The sequence below is a fragment of the Carcharhinus amblyrhynchos genome, chromosome 14, assembly GCF_965287045.1.
Source record: "Carcharhinus amblyrhynchos chromosome 14, sCarAmb.v2.hapA, whole genome shotgun sequence".
Lineage (NCBI taxonomy): Eukaryota > Metazoa > Chordata > Chondrichthyes > Carcharhiniformes > Carcharhinidae > Carcharhinus > Carcharhinus amblyrhynchos.
Genome location: NC_137337.1, coordinates 58562642 through 58588387, shown reverse-complemented (window position 1 = coordinate 58588387; position 25746 = coordinate 58562642). Strand labels below are relative to the sequence as shown.

Sequence of the window (25746 nt, the reverse complement as noted above, 5' to 3'; positions counted from 1 at the left end):
AGTCCACCTGCAGTTGATACCATTTTCAAATAAATTCCAGTCAAACATCGTCAGTACAAATAACTCTTATATATACTGGAGTCATTTGGAAAAGTAAGAGATCCTTTGGGAGAAGTAAAGTGTTCTTTAGGAGAGGTTGTGTCCTTTGGGATTGTTAAAATTAGACATGATAGTGCATAAGGGTGATAAACTCATTACAACTGTCAAACTGTTTAAATCCCCAAGCTCTATTAAAAAAAAGCCTTCTTTCAATTTCACTGATGACTATTACTATAGGATTAATACCAAATGATGATTCACAAGTGATTTTGATGACTTGTACGTTCTCAGTTTGATCGACAGGCTCAAGTGTTTGAAATGGGATTATGAATACAAATGTGTATTTTCGTAAGAGATTAAATACTTGAAGAAAATTAAATAACACATGGGGCAAATGGGACTGAAGGTTATGGGGAGAAAGCAAGATTAGGCTATTGAGTTGGACGATTAGCCATGATCATGATGAATGGTGGAGCGGGCTTGAAGGACCAAATGGGTTCCTTTCCTCTATGTTTCTTCTTTGTTTGTAAATGTATTAAGTGGGTTAGAGGGTTGTTTTAAACAGTGAAGTTATCAATAGACACTTAGAACGTTATTTCACTTAGAGTCATAGAGATATACAACATGGAAACAGGCCCTTCTGCCCAACTTGTCCATATCGAATAGGTTTCCTAAACTGAACTAGTCCCATTTGCCCATGTTTGGCCCATACCCTTCTGAATCTTTCCTATCCATGTATCTGTCAGAATGTCTTCTAAATGTTGTAATTGTACCAGACTTTACCACCTCCTCCGGCAGCTCATTCCATATACGCATCATCCTCTATGTGAAACAGTTGCCTCTGCAGGTCCTTTTTAAATCTTTCACCTCTCACCTTCAATCTATACCCTTAGCTTTGTACTCCCTTACCCTGGGGAAAAGACCTTGGCTATTTACCTTATCTACGCCCCTCATGATTTTATAAACCTCTTTAAGATTACCTCTAACGCTCCAGGGAAAAAATTCCCAGCCTATCCAGCCTCTCCTTATAATTCAAACCTTCCAGTCCTGGTAACATCCTTGTAAATTTTTTTTCACCCTTTCCAGTTTAATAACATCCTTTCTATAGCAGGGCGACCAAAATTGTACGCAGTACCCCAAATGTGGCCTCACCAATGTCTTGCACAGTTGTAACATAACATCCCAACTCAGTGTTCTGTCCGATGAAGGCAAGTGTGATGGACACCTTCTTCACCAACCTGTCTACCTGTGATGTCACTTTCAAGGAACCTGCACCTCTAGGTCTCTCTGTTCGACAACACTCTCCAGGGCCCTTAACTATCTAAGTCCTGCCCTGGTTTGTCTTACCAAAATGCAACACCTCGTATTTCTCTGAATTAACTTCCATCTGCCACTCCTCGGCCCAGCTGATCAAGATCCTACTGTAGTTTTCGATTACCTTCTTCACAGTCCACTACACCAATTTTGATGACAGCTGCAAATGTATTAACCATGACTCCTATATTCTCATCCAAATCATTTAGATAAATGACAAACAACAGTGGACCCAGCACCAATCTCTATGTCACACCGCTGGTCACAGGTCTCCAGTCTGAAAAATAACCCTCTATCACCACCCTCTGTCTCCTACCAGCTAATTTTGTATCCAATTGACTACGTCTCCCTGGATCCAATGTGATCTAATCTTCTAACTTGGCGGATGTGAATGCAAAGGTTGTGGGGGGGGGGGGTGCATGGATTGGCATACATTGGCAACAAGTTGGCACAGAGACTATATTAGAGTGAGTATGGGGCATAGGTTGACACTAGAAGGTATGAAGGCCATGGGGTTGGTTGGAGGGGCACTAGACAGTCTGGAGGGCATGGCGGCTCATAGGGATATGTGAAGGGAATGAGTTGGGATGTATGGGGCGTGAGGAGTGAGGGCTAGAGGGATGTTTTTGGTTTTGTATTTTTTACAGTTGGGATGAAGTCATAGAGCACTGAGGTAGGCCTTTAACACAGCCCATCTGGGCACCTGACTATCCTTGTGATTGGGGCCAACAGGCTTCCATTAACACCCCATCACCAGAACCAAAATCTGACTGTTCGGGGCACTTTCTCCCGAGTCTTAAAGGTGCAGACAATGCAATTGGAGAGAGCATCAGGCATAGGTTAAAGAGATGTGTATTGTCTCCAGACAGGACAGTAAGTGAGATTTTACAAGTTCAGGCAAGTCATGGGGGTTTCCTGACTCTAGAAGTGAAAATTTGGCCCAAAGAAAAGTTAAAGATGTTTTAGACATACACAAAAGGCAAAGAGAGGGACAAAGCAGACATTGTAGTTAAGATGGAGAAGTGTGAAATATGGCTGGAAAAAATGGAGAGAGGAAATGTTCAAGGGTTTAGCATCTTTGGAAGTAGATAAATCCCCAGATCTGTACTGAAGACTGTTAAAGGAAGCAATGGAAAAAACAGTGGAGGCTAGTTCATTCCGAGGGTCAGTATAAATCATTATTTAAAAGATTAATCGGACAGCCATCATGGATTTGTTATGGGAAGGTCATATTTGACTAACTTGACTGTATTTGTTAAGGAGGTTAAAGAGGAACAATAATGAAGATGCCACACTTGATGTAGGTTACATGTCTTTCGGCAAGGTAACACATGGCAGACTGAACAGAAAATTATAAGCTCATGAGTTTTAAGGAAAGGTGAAAATTTGGATCCAAAATTGGCCAAGGGGCAGGGGACAGAGGGTAATAGTTGACAGGTTTTATTTAATGACTGGAAGGTTGCTTCCAATGGGATGCTGCTCAGAGTATTGAGTCCCATGCTTTTTGTTATTTATAGCAATGATTTATATCAATGATAGGGTAAGCACTGCAGCCTCACAGCTCTAGTGACCTGGGTTCATTTCTGGTCTTTGTGGAGTTTGCATATTCTCCCGTGTCTACATGGGTTTTCTCTGGATGCTCTGGTTTCCTCCCACACTCCAAAGATGTGCAGGTTAGGTTGATTGGCTATGGTTATATTCCCTCTTAGTGTCAGGGGAATTAGCAGGGTAAATACATGGGGTTATGGAGGTAAGGGCATGGGTGGAATTCTTGTTGGTGCAGGCTCAATAGGCCAAATGGTCTTATTGTGTACTGTACGGATTCTACGATTCTGTTCTATGACTTATGGAGGGATAGAATGAAAAGTAGGGAAGTGAAGCTAAACTTGATGTACTATGTATTGTTTATTATAGAAAGGATATAGAATCACTGGAGAGGATGCAAAAAAGACTCACAAAGATGATACCAGAACAATGTGGTTCTACCCATCAGGAAAGGATGAAAAGTCTGCGATTCTTTACTCCTGAAAAGATGAGGCTGAGAGGTGACCTCATTAAGGTCCTTACACTATCAAAATCATTCACAGTTTTAGATACAACGAGCGTTCTTCCTTATGTGGGGAAAGCAAAATGAGGGCCCATCAATATGAGATAGTCAACAAGAAATCAAATAGGGAATTCAAAAGAAACCTCTCCACCTGTGTGGTGAGAGAGTGGAATCCGCTCCTACATTATATAGGCATTTGAAGGAAGTTTGGGAAGCTATTAGGGAGAAAGGGTTATGCTAATAATAATACAATAAAGATGGACAGAAAGGGGTTCAAGTGAAGCTTAAAGGTCTGGATGGGCTGTTCAGCACTGTATATTCTATGTAAAGCTGAAGACTATGAGAAGATATTGATAGATTTGCCAGATGGAAAATAGAATTCAATATGGAGAGTTGGGAGATAATGTATTTTGGGAGGACAGACAAGGCAGTAAATAGTAGGATACTGAGAACTGTTGAGTAACAGAGGGACTTGGAGTATATCCCTCTCAGTAATAGTACAGATAGCTAAGATGGTATATAGAACACTTCATTGGCAAATCCTAGAATACAAGGGCAAGGAAGTTACGCCAGACTGTAGAAGACATTACTTAGGCCACAGCTAGAATATTGGAGGCAGTTTTACCATTTTTTTCTAAGTGTTGGGCGGACTTGAAACTGGAGGAGTTTCAGATCCAAAGTTTGGGCATATTTTCAGGCCCCCCCATATGCATTCTGCCTGCAGATTTTTTGAGCAAGTCTGTTGCTCACTGCAGAAGCCTGTAAAAAAAAAAGTGGGTGAGGCTTAAAGTGCCAGTAAGCCTGCAGACAGAGGTAGCGCGCACGTGCAGACCTCTGATGCTGCACATAAGCATTAGCAGTACCAGGAGTCTGACAGAAAAGAGAGAGCTGTCAGGCCCCTGTTAGTGCAGGTTGCCTGAAGCAGCTGCCCCCTCCCCCACTCCAATCACAGAGGCCCGCAGCCCAAGATCCAGTCCCTGCCGACCCCCAGCGATACGTCCATCGCATCAGGCAATGGGACGCTGTGTGAGAACCTCTCCGGCTATGTTGAGGGGATCCTGAAACCCATTGTACAAAGAACCCTCAGCTTTTGTCGCAACACTACGGACTTCCTACGGAAACTCAGCACACATGGAGCAGTTGAACCAAGGACACTCCTCGTCACAATGGATGTCTTGGCACTCTATACCAACATCCCCCACGACAATGGCATTGCTGCAACTGCCTCAGTAGTCAACACCGACAACTGCCAGTTTCCAGATGCAATTTTACAACTCATCCGCTTCATCCTGGACCACAATGTCTTCACCTTCATCAACCAGTTCTTCATTCAGACACATGGAACAGCCATGGGGAACAAACTCGCATCTCAATATGCCAACATCTTCATGCACAGGCTCGAATAAGACTTCTTCACCGCACAGAATCTTCAACCGATGCTATACACTAGATACATCGATGACGTTTTCTTCCTTTGGACTCATGGTGAACAATCACTGAAACAACTATATGGTGACATCAACAAGTTCCACCCCACCATCAGACTCAGCATGGACTACTCTCCGGAATCAGTTACATTCTTGGACACACACATCTCCATCAAGGATGGTTATCTCAGCACCTCACTGTACCACAAGCCCACAGATAACCTCACGATGCTCCACTTCTCCAGCTTCCACCCTAAACACATTAAAGAAGCCATCCCCTACGGAGAAGCCCTCCGTATACACAGGATCTGCTCAGATGAGGGAGATTGCGACAGCCACTTCCAACACTGAAAGATGACCTCGTAAGAACAGGATATGGCTCTCGACTCATCGATCGACAGTTCCAACGCGCCACAGCGAAAAACCGCACCAACCTCCTCAGAAGACAAACACAGGACACAGTGGACAGAGTACCCTTCATCGTCCAGTACTTCCCCTGAGCAGAGAAGCTACGATATCTTCTCCGGAGTCTTCAACATGTCATTGACGAAGACGAACATCTCACCAGGGCCATCCCCACACCCCCACTTCTTGCCTTCAAACAACTGCACAACCTCAAACAGACCACTGTTCACAGCAAACTACCCAGTCTTCAGGAGAACAGTGACCACAATACCACACAACCCTGCCACAGCAACCTTTGCAAGACATGCCGGATCATCGACATGAATGACATCATCTCAACAAAGAACAACACAGCACGGGAAACAGGCCCTTTGGCCCAATGATCTCACGTGAGAACACCATCTACCAGGTACACGGCACATACTGTTGCAACTCGGCCAACATTGTCTACACAATACGCTGCGGGAAAGGATGTCCCGAAGCATGGTACGTTGGGGAGACCACGCAGACGCTACGACAACTAATGAATGAACATCGCTCGACAATCACCAGGCAAGACTGTTCCCTTCCTGTTGGCGAACACTTCAGCGTTCACGGGCATTCAGCCTCTGACCTTCAGGTAAGCATTCTCCAAGGAGGCCTTCATGACACACAACAGCGCAGAGTCACTGAGCAGAGACTGATAGCCAAGTTCTGCACGTATGAGGACAGCCTCAACAGGGATCTTGGGTTCATGTCGCATTATCCGTAACCCCTATGACTTGCCTGAAGTGATAAAATCTCACTAACTGTCCTGTCTGGAGACAATACACATCTCTTTAACCTATGCCTGATGCTCTCTCCACTCACATTGTCTGCATCTTTAAGACTTGAATAGCAGGTTAGCTGTAAAGACTCGCATTCTAATCAGTATTCTGTAAACTGTGTGTGCCTTTTATATGCTCTGTTTGACACCAGAACTCTCCACTCGCCTGACGAAGGGGCAAACCCCAAAAGCTTGTGGGTTTACTATCAAATAAACTGGTTGGACTTTAACCTGGTGTTGTCAGACTTCTTACTGTGTTGACCCCCTGCCTCCCAGACTGATCGCTGACTCCCCTCCTGCACTGATCGCAGACCCCACCAATCGCTGCAGCGTGACAGTGGGTCCCCCTCTCCCTCCTCCCCACCAATTGCTGCAGATTGGCAGTGGGCCTCCTCCCCATTAGCCCCGCCCCACTGACCCCCACTGGCCCCTCCCCTAATAGCTCCACCACCTGGCACTGCCCAGTGGCCATTGCCCAGGTGCCAGACTGGCATTGCCCTGGTGCCAGGGTGGCACTGCCAGTCTGGTACTGCCCATGGGACACCCCCCTCTTGCCCTCAGCCACTGGGGGCCTCAGTGGCCTCCGGTTCCACTGGTGAGGCCAAGTTGACTGCTCCCCTTCATGGGGAGCATGTCTACTCCTCGCCGGCAAGAACCTTTCTTGGAGAAGTCGTAAAGGGGGCCAAGCTTGCACGATTGAGCACTGGGCTCACTTAAGCGGATGTAAAACAACATTAAAATAAATTTACATACATTAACCTGCCTGTCACCTATTTCCAGCGAGAGGCTGGAATTCGGCATTCTTAAAATGTCATCAGTCACGAAAACCAGCGCCAATCACGCTAAGCACTTCATACCCGACTTTACTACTGCATCACACCCAAATACAGGCGCAATTCAATGGTAAAATTGCCCCCATTGTGTCCAGCTCTGGTCACTGCATTATAAGAAGGTACGATCTCACTAGACAGGATTTGAGGAGATTTACAAGGGTGTTTCAAACATTGAGAATTTTAACAGTGTTGAAAGAATGGATAGGTTAGGATTGTTCACTTTGGAACAGGAAAGGCTGAAGGAACATTTAGGTGGACTTATAGATATATGTGGGGTCTATATACAGTGGAAAAAAACCTATTCCCCTCTGAAGAAAAATTCATAATCTGGCAGCATAAATTAAAGTAACTGGCAAAAAAATCAGTGGAAAGTTAAGGAGCAATTGTTTTCACCAAAAGGGTGGTGGGGGTCTGGAGCTCAATGCCCGAACAAGTGATGGAGGCTGACACTCCCACTGTGTGTAAAAATCACTCAGACAGGAACTTGAAACACCATAGTCCATAGAGCTAGGAACCAAGATAGAAAACAGGGTTAGGCTGGATATCTCTTCTATAGCCTGCATGGATACAAAAGGTCAAATGGCCTCCTTCTGTGCTGTAAATTTTCCATATTTCTAAAAATCATTGGGGCACCAGAAAAAGTGTACAATTTTCTTATTGTTTAAAGTTTAGCTTACGAGTTAGCAATATCAGAAATGGGAAGGGGTGTGGGTGGGGGAGGGAAATGGCCTCTTGACTGGACAATTCTTAAAAGTCAATTTGGTAATCGTTTGATGTGGGAAGGCAGAGCAGTATCGGGGAGTGTGGGGGAGGTGGGGGGGGGGGGAGCGGCTACTGGTTGATTTGGGGGGGCTGGGCTCTTGGTGGCAGTCGGTCATGTGATAAGCCCATTGGCCAGGTACAAACAGACTTGACAATCCTAATTGGGACTTGCGATTTACCTGCATTTGAAACAATAAACTGCTCTCTAAGGTGAGTGATTGAACAAAGAACAGGAACAGCCCTTCAACCTGCTCCAACTGACCTAATCAATGACAGTAAAGTAATACTTTGGAAAGGAAGAAGCAAAATGCCGCTGTAGTACACGGCAGCTCCAGAGAAAGAATGGTATGCAGCTGTTTGTTTATGATGTTTCCTTTAGACAATTCCAGCAGGACCTGTGTTGCTGTTCCTGTCCAGTCATTTTTCTCAGTTGCTGTTCAGCCAGCTATACTGTCGCTTTCTGACTTTTTTGTAATCTTATGCCTGAAGTGAACTGTATTCACACAAATGTAAAATCCCCCTTCTCTTCTTTCAAGTCCGTGCATGCTTAGTGGGGGTGATGCATGGCTCCTGTTGTCACGTGACCTGCAGCCGCTCCCACTGTTGGCTGCTGAGCTCAGGGCGACAGGACGCGGTCCCCACGCGGCTGGGTTCGGTCTTGGTTACTTGGCTGTCCAAGCAAGCGCCAGTTATGAGGTGCTGGATGGACGATCCCTTCAATTTCCATTTCTGAAATAAACCAGGAACACATCTTTACATACCTGTACTCACTCAGTGTCTTTCGTGACCTTCGGATCTTTCATGGTCACCATTAACAACACAAGATTTTTATTCCAGAATTATTTCATTAACAGAATCGAAATTTCCCCCCAGCTGTCAAGATAGGATCTGAACTTGTTTCTCCTAATCATGAGTCCAGGCCTGTGGGTTTCAGTCGCTGACCTACAGTTGTATGACTGTAGCCTCTTTGTACCCTGACTGTTGGGCAGGTAGGAAACACAGAAGCCAGTGTAGGCTTGACAAGCTTCCACAAACTGGAATGAGTTAACGAGGGATAAATATTGCCTGGGGCACTGGTGAGAACTCCCCTGCTCTTCTTTGGAATAGTGCATGCCACTTTCTATGTTAATCTGATAGCGAAGGTGGGACCTCATCTTGGGGCCAACACAAAATCATGTTGCTTCTGCCTGATTGATTTTCTAAATGTCCAGCTGCTACCTCCCTAACATTGGATTTTAGCATTTTCCTAATGACAGATGTTAGAATAACTAGCCTACATTTCTTGCCATCAGTCTCCCTTTTCTCTTGAATGGTGGTGATTTTCCAATTGACTGGGACCTTTCCACAATCTAGGGAATTTTAGAAGATGACAAGTGTATCCACTATCTCTGCAGCTACTTCCTTTAAAACCCTAGAGTGATGTGTATCAGGTGAAGAGGATTTGTCAGTCTTTAGTCCCATTAGTTTTCTGAGTATTTTTCTCTAATGATTGTGATTGTTTTAAGTTCCACCCTCCTGTTTGTTCCCTGTTGTTCTCCTATTCTTGCAATGTATTTTATGTCTTCCAGTGTGAAAATACTTGCTCAAGGTCTTTGCCGTTTCCTCATTTCCCATGATTAATTCCCCAGTTTTATCCTCTAACACCACTCACATTAGCTTTTCCTTTTTATATATTTGTAGAAGCTTTTACAAATACAGACAGAAGGCTGCAAGTACAATACAGGCTACAGAGAAGACACAGCTAGGAAAGGGACTCAGGAAATGCTCACATCAAAGCTAAACTGGAAGTTTTGAAATGCAAGATCCAAGCTGAGTATAGGTTTGTGAAAATCCATGATAAACCAAAGGCAGTCAGAGTATAAATCTTCAACACGGGCCCGGGATGGTATTCTCTGGGCCCACTAGCATCTCTCCCCCTCTCCCCCACTCAGCCTCGCCGAGTGGTTCCCACCAGTGGGTTTACAACTGCTCTCCACCAATGGAACAAAGAACAAAAACAGCCCAGGAAACAGGCCCTTTGGCCCAACGAGCCCGTGCCACCATTTTAACACTACCAGTCCCCCCTCCACCCATGGCCCTTATCTATCGTTTATGGCATTCCATAACGCCTGAGAACAGGCGTGCTCACTCCGCTGGTGGGGACAGAGACCGTTGAGGCCCCCCAGTAGGTCAGGAGAGCGCCCCTTGGGCAGTGTCAGCTTAGCACACTGGCACTGCTCACCAGACACTGGGCAATGCAAAGGGGGTGGGGCCAGAGGGGACAGGGCAGTGGGAAGGAACTCGCTGCCACTCTGCAAGTGGGGTCAGTGGGCAATTGGGGCTGGCCAGTGTTCGGGGAAGGGAGAGTCCCCAGCCATTGGGGTGAAGGGGGAGGAGGAGGGTCTGGCCATCAGGGGGGGTGCTGTTGGGGCTAGCCATGTTTGGGGGGAGGGCACAATTGGAGTGGCCTGGGGAGGGATTCGGTATGCCAGTGATCAGGGGAATTGTGGGGAGGGCCAGTAATTGGGAAGCTAGCGATGGGGGCTAGTGCGCACGCGCAGATCTCTACACTGACAGATCGGTGCATGCGCAATGGCCCACTCAGCGCTACGCTGCCGGCCTCAGGGGTAGGATGACGCCCTGCCCCCTGCTTTTCCGAATGAATCACGCTGAGGTATTCTGTATTGCTCAGACTGCGGAGATTCATTCAAGTACGTATGCCCAAAAAACAGGCAGCAAATACTCCCATTTTCCTGCCTGCCGGACACATTGTTTTGTTTTGGGAGAATCCCGGCCATGAAATCTGAGATCAATAGTGTTTTGCTAAACCAGGGTATGATTAGGAAATGAAGGCAAGGCATGGGGGTGGATTTAGGGTAAAAATCAGCAATGATCCCACTGAATCATGGCTTCCTTCCATTTCTACTCCAAAAATTCACAAGAAAATCGCTGCCCCGTGAGAACACAGACTGCAGTGTTCAATAGTTGTATTTATTCCCTTTCCATAACGTGCATTTACAACATAATTTAAATGTGTCACTCTTCCCTATATTAATATGGTAGTATAGTCATTAAATGCCATTGGATTGTTAATCCACAGAACAAGTTCAAACTCTAACAGAGCAGTTTGAGATTTTGGATTTAGTTTGAATAATCTGGAAATAAAATAAAATCTAGTGTCGGTAGGGTTGACCGTGAAGCCGTCAGTTTGTTATTAAAAACCTCTAAACGATTAAAGGAAGGAAACCTATCTGGGACTGCATTCCCCCAGCAACATGGTTGATTTTTAATGCCTTCTAAGTGGTCTAGAGTTGTATCAAGTGGTGCAAGGGATGGGTAACAGATTCCAACCTCGTCATCAACATTCACTCTAATTGTTATTTTGGAACACACGGGCAATTTGTTCGCGTGCACAGCCCCTTTAAATCATTTTGCTTGGCACATGCAAAGTAATTCAAGGGGGCCAAATTATCTGCTTGCTGCTGGGGACTTGCAGCTATTGCACAGACAGGACAATTACTTGTCAGTAATATCCACATCCAGAGAAAATGGGTGAAACCCTAGGTTAGAATCTACCTCGTGCCATTTCATCTCTGCAGAGAGAAGAGATTTGGCAGTTGAGTCAGCTCAGTCTTAAAGAAATACCGCAGGGTGTTCCTTGGGATGTTATAACCAGTGATCCCCGCTGATGTTTATATTTTAATGTCTCCGCTAAGTAATCATTTTCTGTTTTAAGTGTGCCTCCTGCTGTCTGACCATAGCTGCTATTAGTCAATTTAATGTTTTATTATAAATACAAACCGCAGGTGAAAGCTTGTGTAGTGGGAAGCCCTGCACATGTTTTCCATTAAGAAGCAGAATGCTTTAAAGAGCAAGTACTAGGTGATACTGTAGCAAAGAGGCTGATCCACTGTTCATTATTATAACAAAGATATGAAAACCATTTAAAGTTTAAAGTTTTAGTTTATTAGTGTCACAAGTAGGCTTACATTTAGACTGCAATGAGGTCACTGTGAAAGTCCCTAGCCACCACATTTCAGTACCTGTTCAGATACACTGAGGGAACATTTAGCATAACCAATGCACCTAACTAGCACATCTTTGTGGGACTGTAGGAGGAAACTGGAGCACCTGGAGGAAACCCATGCAGATATGGGGAGAACATGCAGACTCCAAACAGACAGTGACCCAACCTTGGTTCCTGGTGCTGTGGGGCAGCAGTTTGAAGTTTTATTTACTTGGCACAAGTAGGCTTACATTCACGCTGCAATGAAGTTACTGTGAAATCCCCGAGTCACCATTCTCTGGCACCTGTTCAGGTACATTTCTAGATTCGTTTCTACAATCCCTACAGTACAGAAAGAGGCCATTTGGCCCATCAAGTCTGCACTGACCACAATTCCACTCAGGCCCTACCCCCATATCACTACATATTTACCCATTCATCCCTCTAACCTACGCATCTAAGGGCAATTTTAGCATGGCCAATCAACCTAACCCGACATCTTTGGACTGTGGGAGAAAACTGGAGCACCCGGAGGAAACCCATGCAGACACGAGGAGAACATGGAAACTCCACATAGACAGTGACTCAAACCCAGCTCCCTGGCACTGTAAGACACTGTGCCACGGTGCTACCATTTAACGGTGACTCTCCCTCTTCCCTAAATTTAAGTTGGTAGATTCACTAGTTATTTCCCTTCCAATGATCCTTTTCTAATCTTCATCCCCTATTGACCTCATCATTGACATATTGGAAAGATCAATCTCTTCTCTGTGCTGAGTGTAAGGTGTCCTGACCGTGAACAGCACTCTCCCTTCATGAGTCGTGGATTCAATGCCACAGAGTTGAACACAAAACTCACACAGACATTCCAATGCAGTACGGAGAGAGTGCTGTACTGCCAGAGATGCTATCTTACAGAGGAGGTATTAAACAGACATTAAACCTGTTCTTTCAGGTGCAACTGGAAGGAGAGGAGAGTTTATGACTTAGCCAATATTTATCCTTTAACCAGTCAACTAAAGCACTAATTATTCTTGTCATTACCTCATTGCATACAGCAAGATTCCACAAGTAGAGCCTGAGGTACTGTGTTTCCCCATATTTCCAGAAGGAAAAAAACAGTATAGCTTGGGAAATGACTGGTGTTGCCTGAACTGATCTTGTACACCTTAAAATAGAACTCCAGTTTGGACCAGTACCCATCATTGCCAACTCTTTCTGTTTTTTTATTTTGGGTTGCAACATTAACTATAACAATGGTTGTAAACACTGTTGTCCTATATATCAGGGTGACAGGAGAGGAGGAGGAGGGACTGGGTATCTGGGATTGAAGTGTGCCTGTATGGAGATCCCACCCCGCGATTCCTCACTGCCAGAAGCTCAATTCCTACAGGTACGCATAACTCGACGCTCACCTGTCTGCCATCCTCTCGACTGCACAGTTCCAGGACAACCTGCGAAGCGATGGAGAAATTTGTAATCGCCACACATTTGTCCAGCTGCCTGATTAATGGTCCAGAAAACACCCATTCCTGCAAATAATCAAACACCCAAAACCCAGTCACAACCATGCTGTAACCCCAATTACAACAACAACAATAACTTGTTTTTATATAGCATCTTTAGTGCAATAAAACATTCTGAACCACTTTACAGGAGCACTATCAAATGAAATGTGACACCAAGCTACAAAGGAGATAGTGGTGAAAGAAGTAGGTTTTAAGGAGCATCTTAAAGAAAGGAAGGTAGAGAGGCAGAGATGGTTAGACAGAACATTCCAGAAATTAAAATCTAGGCAGTTAAAGGCACAGCCACCAATGGCAGAGTCATTAAAATCGGGACTGCTTAAGAATCATAGAATCGCGACAGTGCAACAGGAGGTTCTTCAGCCAATCGAGTCTGTGCCAACTTTCTGACAGTGTACCTTACCCAGGCCCTTTCTTCCACCCTATCTATGTAACCCCACACATATACCATGGCTAACCTATCTATCCTACACATCTTGGGACACTAAGGGACAGTTTAGCATGGCCAATCCACCAAACCTGCACATCTTTGGAATGTGGGAGGAAACTGGAGCATCCAGAGAATATGGGGAGAATGTGCAAATTCCACACAAACAGTGACCCAAGGCTGGAATTGAACCCAGATCCCTGGTGCTGTGAGGTAGTAGTGCTAATCACTGTGCCACCATGCCAAGATCCGAATTAGAGGAGCATAGATATCTCAAAGGGTTGTGGAACTGGAGGAGATGAGAGATAGGTAGGGGCTGTGTCATGGGAAGATTTGAAAACAAGGATGAAAATTTAAAATCAAGGCATTGCTTTGTTGGGAGCCAAAGTTGGATTAGCGAACAAGTATTGGGATATGGCAGCTGAATTTTGGACACACTTAAATTTAAGACAGGTGGCAGATGGTTGACAGACAGGAGTGTGTTGGAATAGTCAAGTCTATAGGTAACAAAGACACAAATGACAGATGGACAAAGTCGGGTGATGTTTTAGAGGTGGAAATAATTAGTCTTCGTGTGGCCAGAAGCTCATCTTGGGGTCAAATGTAACACAGGTTGCAGATAGTCTGATTCAGCCTAAAACTTTCAAGGAAAGGGATGGAGTTTGGAGCAGGGGCTAAAAGGGATTTTATGCCTGTCCCAAAACCGTAAAATCTCACCCAAGGTCAATGGACCTTTTCATGGTCCGCCCCTTACCCACTCCGATTCCAGTGGCAGGAGGGACGGTAAAATTCTGGTCAAATGGTTTGGTCTCACCAATATTTAAAAAGAGGAAATTTCTACTCAGACAGGACTAGATGTTGGATAAGCAGTCTGATAGTCTAGCAATAATGAAGAAGCTAAATATGCTACTTGTCTACTTGTGTGAAGTGACAAGGGCAGATCAGAAATGGGAGGAAGCCACTGTGGGAGGCAGAGATAACAGTGTGGGAACAGGAACAGCAATCATTGTATATTCTGGCTATGCTTAGATAATCATCTGGACACAGTGAAGAGGTGTTGGCAGAAGATGGTCTGGTCAATCATGTGAAAGGCAGCAGATATGTCAAGAAAGTTGAGAAGGAAAAGTTAAACTTAGTCCCAGTCTTATAGAATGTACCTTACAAGAGAACATAATGACACCATGTTTTAAAAATGTTTTTGTTTATATAACCAATTTTTCTACCAGTTTTTTTCCATCCTCTCCTGACTCGAACTGGAGATGATCCTGGGCACTGGGAACTCTCTGTGAGTTATTCCACCATGAAGTGCATCACAACCAACTGTGATCCTATTAGCAGTTGTGATGAGTGAGAAACTTGGCCATCAGATTTTTCCTGTCCTTCCTATGTCAGTGGGGCTGTTCTAGCTCAACTCTGTTGCCTCATCCTTCATCAACTCAAAATAAGATATGACCTGGATCTATCCAGTAGAATTAGTCAGCATCACACGTTCTTCATTTGTATCAAATCTGAGTCTATTCTAAGGCCCTGTCTGCCCTCTGAGGTAACACTACTTCAAACAGTAGATTGGGGTTGATATCTCACAATGTTTTGTGTGTCTTGCTGTGCGCAAAACTGACTACTGCATCTCCCACACTTCCACATCAATCAGTGCCCGCACTTCAAATATACAACACTGGCTGTAAGTTGTTTTGGGAAGCTCTGAGTTTCTGGAAATGCTATATAAATGCAAATCTTTTTTTTTGGATTTAGAATAGGGAAAGATCTCTTGTTCTCATTCCACGGTTGCTATCCAGCATGCAATTATAGATACTAATCCAAAATAAGTTTGAACAGACACACTGTATCATTCACAACAAATTGCAAGCTGACAATTGCTGCCTGGTTACACATGAAGATGCAGAAGACAGCTGAGGTTCATGGTTCCTGAGCTTTATGTAAGGCTCAGTTTCCTATTTCCTAACTCATATCACAAGTCCCAGCCACCCTCTTGCTCACTGACATACATTGGTTCCTGCTCCACTAACCTCAATTTAAAAATTCACATCTCCCTCCATGACTTCACCCCTCCCTTTCTCTGTAACCTCCACCAGGCCCACAACCGAGGTACTCATGTTCATCCGATTTTGGCCTTTTGAATATCCCCAATTTTTAACCACTCCACCATTGGTGGCCATACTTTCATCTACCTCTGGGATTCTCTGAACTTCTCTGCCTCTGTCTCTCCTTTTTTAGCAGCTAACTCTTTGACCAAGCTTTTGGTTATTCTGTCCTTATATATTCTTGTATGGGTCAATGTTAAACTTAGTTTGATAACAGTCCTGTGAAGTAGCTTGAGATTTTTTACTATATTAAAGATATTGGGTGGGATTTTACAGTCTCACTCGATCGAGACTGGACACTCCCGTCCGGGGTCAACAGACATCTCCATTGTTCGCCCCTCACCTGCTCCGATTTGGAGGCGGGCGAGTCGGTAGAATTCCAGCGATTATATCAAAACAAGTCGTTGAGTGTAATTTTCCAGCCCTTCCAATGGTAAGATCTTCCAGTTGTGCTGAAGGTGAGCCCCGTGGCAGGAAGGGAAAGCCTTTCAAAACTGTATAGACACCAGTAGGACTGGATGATCCAACCAGTTGCCAAAGGCGAGCTGCCTCCGCTACCGGAAAGCACGCTGCGCAGGGACTGGAAAATCCCACCCATAATTAAGGAAAGAGATTATTGAAAGCTGCCTCTCACCTGGTTGTAGGGAATACTGGTTTGCATCTCTGAACACTGCCCCAGGGTGATGATGACATTGCCCATTTTGTAAGGGGCTTGAGACTGCATGCATCTTCCCCTCTGTTTCACCACAACTGTTTCAGATATTTCCTTTTCTGGGATTCTAAAACAAAAGTTAACATAAGAAGGCCATTCAACGTGCTGCACTCAGTCATGGCAAACCTGACAGAAAGCAGGAAATACATGTCATATATAACATGGAAATGTGTGTGACACCAACTTACATGGTAAAGAGTCAACAATGGACAGTAATGCTCGGAAAGGTAAGATGTAATTCCCACAGAAATACTCCTCAAAAGGATGACAAATGTTTTTTGACAGCTGCTTGACTTCCAGAGTTATAGTGATTTTGTTGTGTGCCTCTGCTGTCTCACAGGCACATTGGTAGAGGCTTCATTTTTTATAGTGTCATCAGCTAACCAACAGCAAATGTATATATTATGGCTAGCTTCTGTTTGGAGTAGTGTGTTCAGTCCAGGATGGTATAGTCTGAATTTTCACAAAGCCAGAAGGACTGTGCTTCTTATCCAAAATGGCACCAGGGTCTGGATTCTGAAAGTTCTGTCTCTGAAACCAACACTCATCACTTTTGTCAGGGGTTAGGGGATAGGAATGAGTTGAACTTTGCTTATGCATGATTCATTGAGACACATGGAAATGTTTTCAAACGGATGCAATTTCTGTTACTGGGGTATTGAAACATGACTTGTAGGCTTTAGACAATTGAAAAAAAGGCTTAAAGGTGCTAGAGTTATTTAGGGAGATAAGGTATCCTTTAGGAGAGATCCAGTTACTCTTTTGGAGAGGTATGGTACCCCTATCAGAGAGGTAAAGTGTCCGTTGGGATCGTTGTAGATGTGAATGTATGTAAAAAGTGGATAAGTTCAATGGAACTGTCAAGCTGTTAAGTCATTGAAATCCCCAAATCCTTTAAATATTTGAGATAAAAAGAATCCTGTTGTGGTTCTGCTTGTAATTTCACTAGCTGTTTGCTATTATACACCTTACGGCTATCATTATAGGATTAATTCTGCTTGACTGCTTCTACAATCTGCCATTGTCACCAATTTTTAAAGTTTATTTATTAGTGTCACCAGTAGGCTTACATTAACATTGCAATGAAGTTACTGTGAAAATCCCCTAGTCGCCTCACTCCGGCACCTGTTCGGGTACACTGAGGGAGAATTTAGCATGACCAATGTAACTAACTAGTCTGTCTTTCAGACTGTGGGAGGAAACACAGAGTACTGTGTAGAAACCCACACAGACATGGGGAGAATGTGCAAACTCTGCACAATGACCCAAGCCAGGAATTGAACCTGGGTCCCTGGCACTGTGAAGCAGCAGTGCTAACCACTGTGCCACCATGCGTGGAGGTTCTTTAAATTTACAGTTTAATTGGCAGCTCCACACTCCTTTCTGTGGAGCTATAATTTAAGGGCCAGATTTTACCATTCGGAGGCTAAGTGCCGGATCCGGATGTAAAATGGATCCAAGCCCGAAATCCTCGTTCCAGCGCACCCATACGCTTTTTGCCAGTTCCAGTCAGATTCGCGCTGTGAGGTGGGGCTTAGCGCTGCCAGAATGATCGGAGCTCTGAACCGCGCATGTGCAGTTAAAAAAAAACCTGAAACAATCTGCCCAGGCGCGAAAGACAAAATAGAGAGAGAGCCGGGTGGGGGGCAGGGATGAGCTGTGATTGGACACCCCTGGGAGGCAGGCCCCCCGGCAGACGCCCCCCCGGGAGGCTGTCCCCCTCCGATCCACCCCTCCACCCCGATCCACCTCACCTCCCCCCCCCCACCCCCCTCAGGAGGCAGCCCCCCCCCCCCCCTGCAATCAGACCCCCCCGGCAGCCCCCCCTCCCTCCCTCCCCCTCGGTCAGACCCCCCCCCCAAAGGAGGCAGGCCACGCCCTCGTGATGAAAACCCCCCTCCCCACCCCCCCCCCCCCCCCCCCCCCTAAGGTCAGACCCCCTAGGAGGGAGAACTCCCCACCCCACCGCCCCCGGGAGGCAGGCCCCCCCACTGCGACCCCCTCCCACCCCCCCACCAGAAGGCAGGCCCCCCCTCAGCAGAGCACACCCCCAACCTACCTGGATTGCTGTTGCCCCTCCACCATCCTTCTGACCTGCACTTGTTGATGTGGGGATGCCGGTGTTGGACTGGGGTGAACACAGTAAGAAGTCTCACAACACCAGGTTAAAGTAGATTGGGGGTGTGCTCTGCTGAGGGCGGGGGGGGCGGTCTGCCCCCCAGGGGGTTCGGATCGCGTGGGGGCGTGTCTGGCGGGGTGGTGAGCGGAGGGTCTGCGAAAGGTGTTGGAGGAGGATGGGCTTCGGAGGTTCCCCTGCAGAATAGGAATCTGCTTCGGATTTTTATTCTGTAGGTTGGTAACAGCGCGGATCTGGAACGGATCCGAAGGCGGTAAAGTGGGATTTGGCGGTAGAGTTGGGCGCGTGGTTCATTAAGTCGATTTAAATACATGCTAATACATTTAAATCATCGCGCCGCCCAACTGGGGTGCAGATCAGACCCGCGCCCAAATCGAGTGTCGGTAAAGGCGCCATCTGCCCAGTTTCGGGTGCAGATTGCGTTGCAGGCCTGACGCCCAAATTTACCACGATTTCATGCCCGAAAACAGACGTGAAGTTTTGGTGAAATCGGGCCCTAAGTGTCTCTTTATATATGTGACTAAATACTTGAAGGAAATGCCCCCACAAAGAAGGTCACAGCTATTTGAGAGCTCACCAATGTGCCCCACTTGGTAGACGGCAAGAACCAGCAACTAACTGCACGAGGCCTAATAAGTAGCAAAACATTAAATATATGCAAAAGGCACAAGTAGGCTAACAGAATGAGCAGACAAGGAGAAGATGGAATTTAACACAGAGAAATTTGACATGATGCATTTTGATTGAAAGGATTGGGAGAGACAATATAGGTAAAATTGTACAAACTTGACCAAACAGATGTTGATAAAAATGTAACAACATGAATAAAATAAGGTTTTCGAAACAAGAAACTTGTGGATGTAAGTTTAATATGATTATTCATTATGATTATAAACTCGGTATATAAAAACATTGGACTCTGGAAGACACAGCTTGCAAATCCCTGTGGAGTACTCTGTTCATGAGAATTGTTGGTATTGGTCTACATGCACTGGTTTGTATTAGTGTATTTATTATTCAGGCGTCTTTCTCAAATCTTGTATCAAAAGAGAAGGACAGTTGAGAATTGTAAATTTCAACAATGGACAGAGAACAGAGTGTAAGAGAGGAACCTAATTGGAAACATGCAGCAATCCTACCTCAGCTCAGGATAGACATTCTCGAGGTACCATTGAAAGGACTTGCATTGTAGCTTCTTCCGCAGTTGCACTCGGTCTGCAATACTGAAACAGAGAGAGAGCACTAAGTTTTTGATCTTCAAATTAATGGTCATTGTTTACAGCAAACGGATTCAACCATGGGAAACAGCCATTTCTGTGCTCACCTGTACTTCCTGGAAGAGACTTGTTCAGAAACATGGGAGGACTGATTTGACTTTGATCCTTCAGACACAGACAGGCACTGCTAGGATAGTGAGGTTAACAGGTTATGTCCTCTCAGCCATGTCTATGTGGTTAGCACTCTACCCTCTGACTCAGAAGGTTCAAGCCCCATTTGAGGACACAATCTAGACTGACACCCTCAGTGCAGGAATGAGGGACTGCTGCACTGCCAGGAATGCTGTCTGTAAGACAAAACGCGGTCTTTAAAAATCCAATTGCACTGTTGAAGAGGAGCAGAGTCATTTTCCCTATGCCCAAGCCACTGCGTCCAACAAAAATCAGAAACATCTCATTGCCGTAAGATGTGGACAAGATGGCTGCCAGTGTTTCCAATGTAATAAAGGTCAGTCCACTGTGAAGTAACTCAAAGCGTGGGCAGCACTTTGCGGTGTGACAAGGTGTTCTGAACAGGTAGAAATTCAGTGGATTCGTAAGGAAGAGACAGGATATATGAATGGACAAGAAGTTGCTGGAAGATTTTACAGACTTACTTTCCATAGGGCTTTCCAACAGCTGAAGGCCTGGCTTCATAGTAATACTGTTTATAGTCATCCATCCAGACCTCCACAGTACGTTTGGTGTTCCTTCAAGAAACACATGCAAACATTCTTCAATATCGGAACTTAAACTAAAACAGGAACTCATCAACTAACCACCCATTATCATGTGATTAATGATGTCATGCAGCCTGGACTAATTCATATTAAACTAATCACTTCCTCTCCTCTTTTTATTACCAGCCCATCCCCCTCCCTTCTGACCCACTCACCATCTTTCTGTTTCTCTGATAACTTCCCTCACATCAAGGCGCTAACTTCATATTGCCAGCCTCACTTCCATTATTTAACGAAAAAGCAAAATACTGCAAATATGGGAATCTGAACCAAAAACAGAAAATGCTGGAAAATCTCAGCAGATCTGACAGCATCTGTGAAGAGAGAACAGAGCTATTGTTTCAAGCCTGGATGACCCTTCGTCAGAGTTGAAGAGAACAGAAAATAGGATGAGATTTATACTATTAGGGCAAGGAGAGGAGGAATTGACAAAGATGTCATAGGCAAAAAGACAAAGGAATGTAAATGGCAGTGATCATGGCTAAAATGTGTGCTGATAGGGCCGTTTAGAGATCTCAATGTGTAAATGGCAGAACAAAGGCAAGCAGAGAGTCACAGGGCAACCTGAAACATGTAACAGATGGCCCTAGTGGGGTTGGGGGACAATGTGGGGGGAACAATTTGCAAACTGAGGTTTTTAAAATAGTTATTTAATGAACTGCTCTTAGACTTCTGGTTGCACTTCAGTCCCAGGTCATGAACTTTGACCAATCACTGCAGGGAGAGAGCAGGAAGTTGGCAGGACTTCCTCATTGGGTTGCTCTTCAGTCAGACAATGGCCTTGCAGACATCGAGGCAAAAACAGCTGAGGAAGTTTGTTTGGTTCAACTGCCTGCCTCTCTTCTGTGGCAATGGTGTCTTGGAGAGACAGCATGCAATGAATGGCAGCGTACTTGAGACCTTTTACAATCAGAGGACACCAGGCAGACTGGTGGCAACATCAGGAACAATATTATGATTTGATGCGATAAATTCCCTTTATTTATAATTTCCAGGTTACTTTCCATGCTCCTTTAAAAGGAGGGCACTCATTGTCATCCTCATTGGCAATCAATATAAAAATACTAACCTTGCATCGCTTAGCAATATAAACTTTCTGGTTAGTGTGCATTAACTTGGGCTGTATTCCCTCGAGTTTGGAGCATTGAGGGGCAATCTAATCAAGGTGTTTGAAATAATTAAGGGTGGGGAGAAACTATCTCCTCTGGACAAGGAATTCAGAAAAAGAGGGTGACAACATTGAAATGAGAGCCTGGTCATTCTGACGCGATGATAGGAAAAACTTCTTCATATAAAGGGCAGCGGAAGTTTGGAACTGTCTTCCTCAAAAGGCTGTGGAAAATGTTGGAGCTTTCAAGAATGAGATTGATAGACTTTTGCTGGAGAAATGTGACACAGAGCAAAGATGGATAAATACAGTTGAAATACAGGTCAGGCATGATCTAACAGAAGAAAAGGCTCAAGGCCAGGGCCGAATGGCCTAATGCTGTTCTTATCTTTGACCCAACTTCAGAGAAGCTCCTTCTATTCTGATCTAACATTGTGTCTTTGTTCCATCTCAAAATAACAAGCCCTCTTCTATACTTCTGGTTTGAATCCAACCCTCACAAATATATGTGATATTTGTAGAGAGACTGCTGATTATAAGGTTATTTTAACACCCCCTGCCCCCAGAAGGAAGGAGTTAACATGCCGGTTGGGGAGAAGGTGCAATTAGGAGTTAATGACATGACATAATGACATGAAGGTGACCAAAGAGGTGGATAGGGGTAAGGCAGTAGACGTGGTATATATGGATTTTAGTAAGGCGTTTGATAAGGTTCACCATGGTATGCTTCTGCAGAAAATGCAGATGTATGGGATTGATGGTAATTTAGGTACTTGGATCAGGAATTGGTTAGCAGATAGGAGACAGAGGGTGGTGGTTGATGGTAATTATTCATCATGGAGTTCGGTTACGAGTGGTGTGCCTCAGGGATCTGTTTTGGGGCCACTGCTGTTTGTAATCTTTATTAATGATCTGGATGAGGGTATAGTTGGGTGGATTAGTAAGTTTGCTGATGACACCAAAGTCGGAGGTGTGGTAGATTGTGAGGAAGGGTGTCGAAGTTTGCAGGGTGACTTGGACAGGTTGCAGAGCTGGGCCGCGAGGTGGCGGATGGAGTTTAATGCGGAGAAGTGTGAGGTAATCCATTTCGGTAGGAATAACAGATGTGTTGAGTATAGGGCTAACGGGAGGACTTTGAATAGAGTGGAGGAGCAGAGGGATCTAGGTGTATGTGTACATAGATCCCTGAAAGTTGGGAATCAAGTAGATAAGGTTGTTAAGAAGGCGTACGGTGTCTTGGCGTTTATTGGTAGGGGGATTGAATTTAGGAGTCGCAGCGTCATGTTGCAACTGTACACAACTCTGGTGCGGCCGCACTTGGAGTACTGTGTGCAGTTCTGGTCCCCACATTACAGGAAGGATGTGGAGGCTTTGGAGAGGGTGCAGAGGAGGTTTACCAGGATGTTGCCTGGTATGCAGAGGAGGTCCTATGAGGAGAGACTGAGGGATTTGGGGTTGTTTTCGCTGGAAAGAAGGCGGCTAAGAGGGGATCTTATAGAAACATATAAGATGATTAGAGGTTTAGATAGGGTGGATGGTGATAGCCTATTTCCTCGGATGGAGAAATCTAGCACGAGGGGGCATGGCTTTAAATTAAGGGGGGGTAGTTATAGGACGGATGTCAGGGGCAGGTTCTTTACCCAGAGGGTGGTGAGGGACTGGAATGCCCTGCCTGCTGCAGTTGTAAATGCGCCTAGTTTGGGGGCGTTTAAGAGATTGGTGGATAGGTTTATGGACGAAAAGGGATTGGTTCAGATTAGTGGGTCAATGTTTTTTTTAAAAATAAGACTGGTCGGCGCAACATTGTGGGCCGAAGGGCCTGTTCCGCGCTGTAATGTTCTATGTTCTATGTTCTGTTCCCCTACCACTTGAAATGGCCTGAAATCAGGCATGAGAAGAACACCCACTGAAGAGGAGCCGGGGGCCTAATCTAAAGTCATGGCCTAATGAAAGGATATGAGCCTCAACTCAACCCTCCTCCAATTGCAGTTTCCCAATACCCACACCGTTCTGATACTGACTAATCTCTCTGGGACCATTTTCTGGAGTGCAAGGGATTGCCTTGACAGAAATCCCCACTGACCTTGGACAATAGGTCTTATGTGGCCACTAACATCAAAAATTGGCACCTGGGTGAGAAATGAAGAGACTTGGTGCTAGACCAGATGAGGGTGGGAGAGATTGGATGCTGGGCCAAGGGGCTGGTAATGATGGTGTGGGAGGGGGCATGAGAGGTGTGTGGTGAGGATGAAAAGGCTCTCAGCCCTGGAATGTGAGGGAGAGAGAGAAAGAGAATGCATTTGGGAGAGTTTGGATGAATAGCGATTGAGTGTGAGAGGGAGAGGGTGGGGAGAATAACTGAATGACTTGAGTGTCTGTAGAGGAGTCTGAGTGAGTGTGGGAACGAGGGCAATTGAGTATGGGTGAGAGTGAATGCATGTAAAAACGTGAGTGAATGTGGGATATAGTGAGTGAGTGTAGGGGACAGAGCATGGACAGTGAGTGTGGGAGAGTGGGAGACAGGGTGAGAGTGTATGGGAGACAGTGAGTGAGTGAAGAAGACATTGTGAGTGAGTGTGGGAGGGAGAGTGAATGATTGAATGAGCTTGTTCTGCGATTCAGTTAGACCCTGACTGATCTGTATTTAAACTCCATCTACTCATCTTAACATCCTTTCCTGTCAGAAATCTATCAAAATGCATCATCCTGCACTCACTGTATTGTTTATTGAAATATATCTCATTCCACTCCTACTCTAACCCATGAGCCACTGAGGGAGACAATCAGCATGTGCTTACCTTATATAAGTGAGCGCATTGCCCTCAGGAAAGCTGTACGGGTGCCGCTTACGAAAGACATGCCCCACCCGGCTGCAGGGGACAATCTCCAAACTTCCTCCACACATCCAGACACGGAAAGACAGCTCTGGAAGACAGCACAGAAGTTGCTAGATAAAAGAAGACTGAAGCTCCTTTTACTACCCTGACACCATATTACACAATGGTAATAAGGCTGCGTCAGCACGATAGAGTCATCTGTGGTGCAGAAAGAGGCCAATCGGCCACTCATTGAGTTCATGCTGGCTCTCTGGTGAGAAAATCCAGTCAGTCCCATTCCTCTGCTCAATCTCCCATAATGCTACAAGTTTATTTCCTGCAAACGCCCAGACAACTTCCTTTTGAAATCATTCGTCACCTGTGCTTCCAATATTCTCATGTGCAACAAGTTCCAGAAATGTTGACTAATCATTGTATTCACAAGTTTCCAACAAACCTAGACATGAGGTGAGGAAACCCCAGAGATGGAGAGCTTTGGGAACCACAAGTCATCCGTTCTTTGGAATGACCACTCCCTCACTGAAGTATCACCACCACACCCAGTCCTTCCATCCATCCCCTTCAAGCATAGACCTGTCCTCTGCTGGCTCTGGCTTGTCATGTTCAACATTATCTTGTCCCAAAAATGTCACAGAACTGACTGAACCAAAAGGCTGTGATATGAGGGCTGGCTGCCTCAGAGGCTGTGGCAGATTTCTCCTTTTAGACCTGCACCTACAACTAACTTCAATCCAAGGGGATCCTCTCATTGTCAATCAAAGCAACTTGCATTTATATAGTGCCTTTAACATAGTGAAACAACCCATAGTACTTCACAGGAATGATTATCGAATATAATTTGATTCTGGACCACATAATGAGTGAAATCTTACCAAAAAATGGCAGTGTTGGTTCTGGCAAGAAAAATGCCCCTGTCCCCTGGCACAGGTTGGCACAGCATGGTGCTGACCTGGCAGTGCCAACCTGTGCCAAGGGTCAATGTCAGGGGGCATTGCCAGGCCATGTCTGGGTGAACCTGTTGTAAACAACACCTTAGGCTTAATATATGGCGAGGAGGTCTTTAATAATATGGTAATATATTGTAATGTATTTAAATCAGATTCAAGCCAGCAAAGGGCAGAAATGGGAAGTCACGATTTTGCAGGCAAGATTCGCGACTTCCGGGTTTTGCTGAATCTTGAGCCCCGCCGCCATTCTGGAAGATGGTGCACACAGGCTCAAGATCAGCCCAGTGAGTCTTAAAAGAGGGGAAAGAAGTTTTGGGGGAAAATTCCAGATGTTAAG

General features: G+C 45.3%; 1 protein-coding gene across 1 annotated transcript in view; it reads right to left on the bottom strand.

Annotated features, from left to right (window-relative positions):
* Positions 1-7737: 7737 nt before the first annotated feature.
* The window catches only part of galnt16 (UDP-N-acetyl-alpha-D-galactosamine:polypeptide N-acetylgalactosaminyltransferase 16), a 132589-nt gene continuing 114580 nt past the window's right edge, over positions 7738-25746 (bottom strand). Inside the window, exons 10-15 of the mRNA XM_080202011.1 lie at positions 24424-24550; positions 20395-20487; positions 19661-19744; positions 16307-16451; positions 13033-13149; positions 7738-8361 (exon numbers count right to left, since the gene is read on the bottom strand). Coding sequence (XP_080058137.1) covers positions 8209-8361; positions 13033-13149; positions 16307-16451; positions 19661-19744; positions 20395-20487; positions 24424-24550 — 719 coding nt within the window. The 3' untranslated portion in view covers positions 7738-8208. The remainder of the gene's footprint in view (positions 8362-13032; positions 13150-16306; positions 16452-19660; positions 19745-20394; positions 20488-24423; positions 24551-25746) is intronic.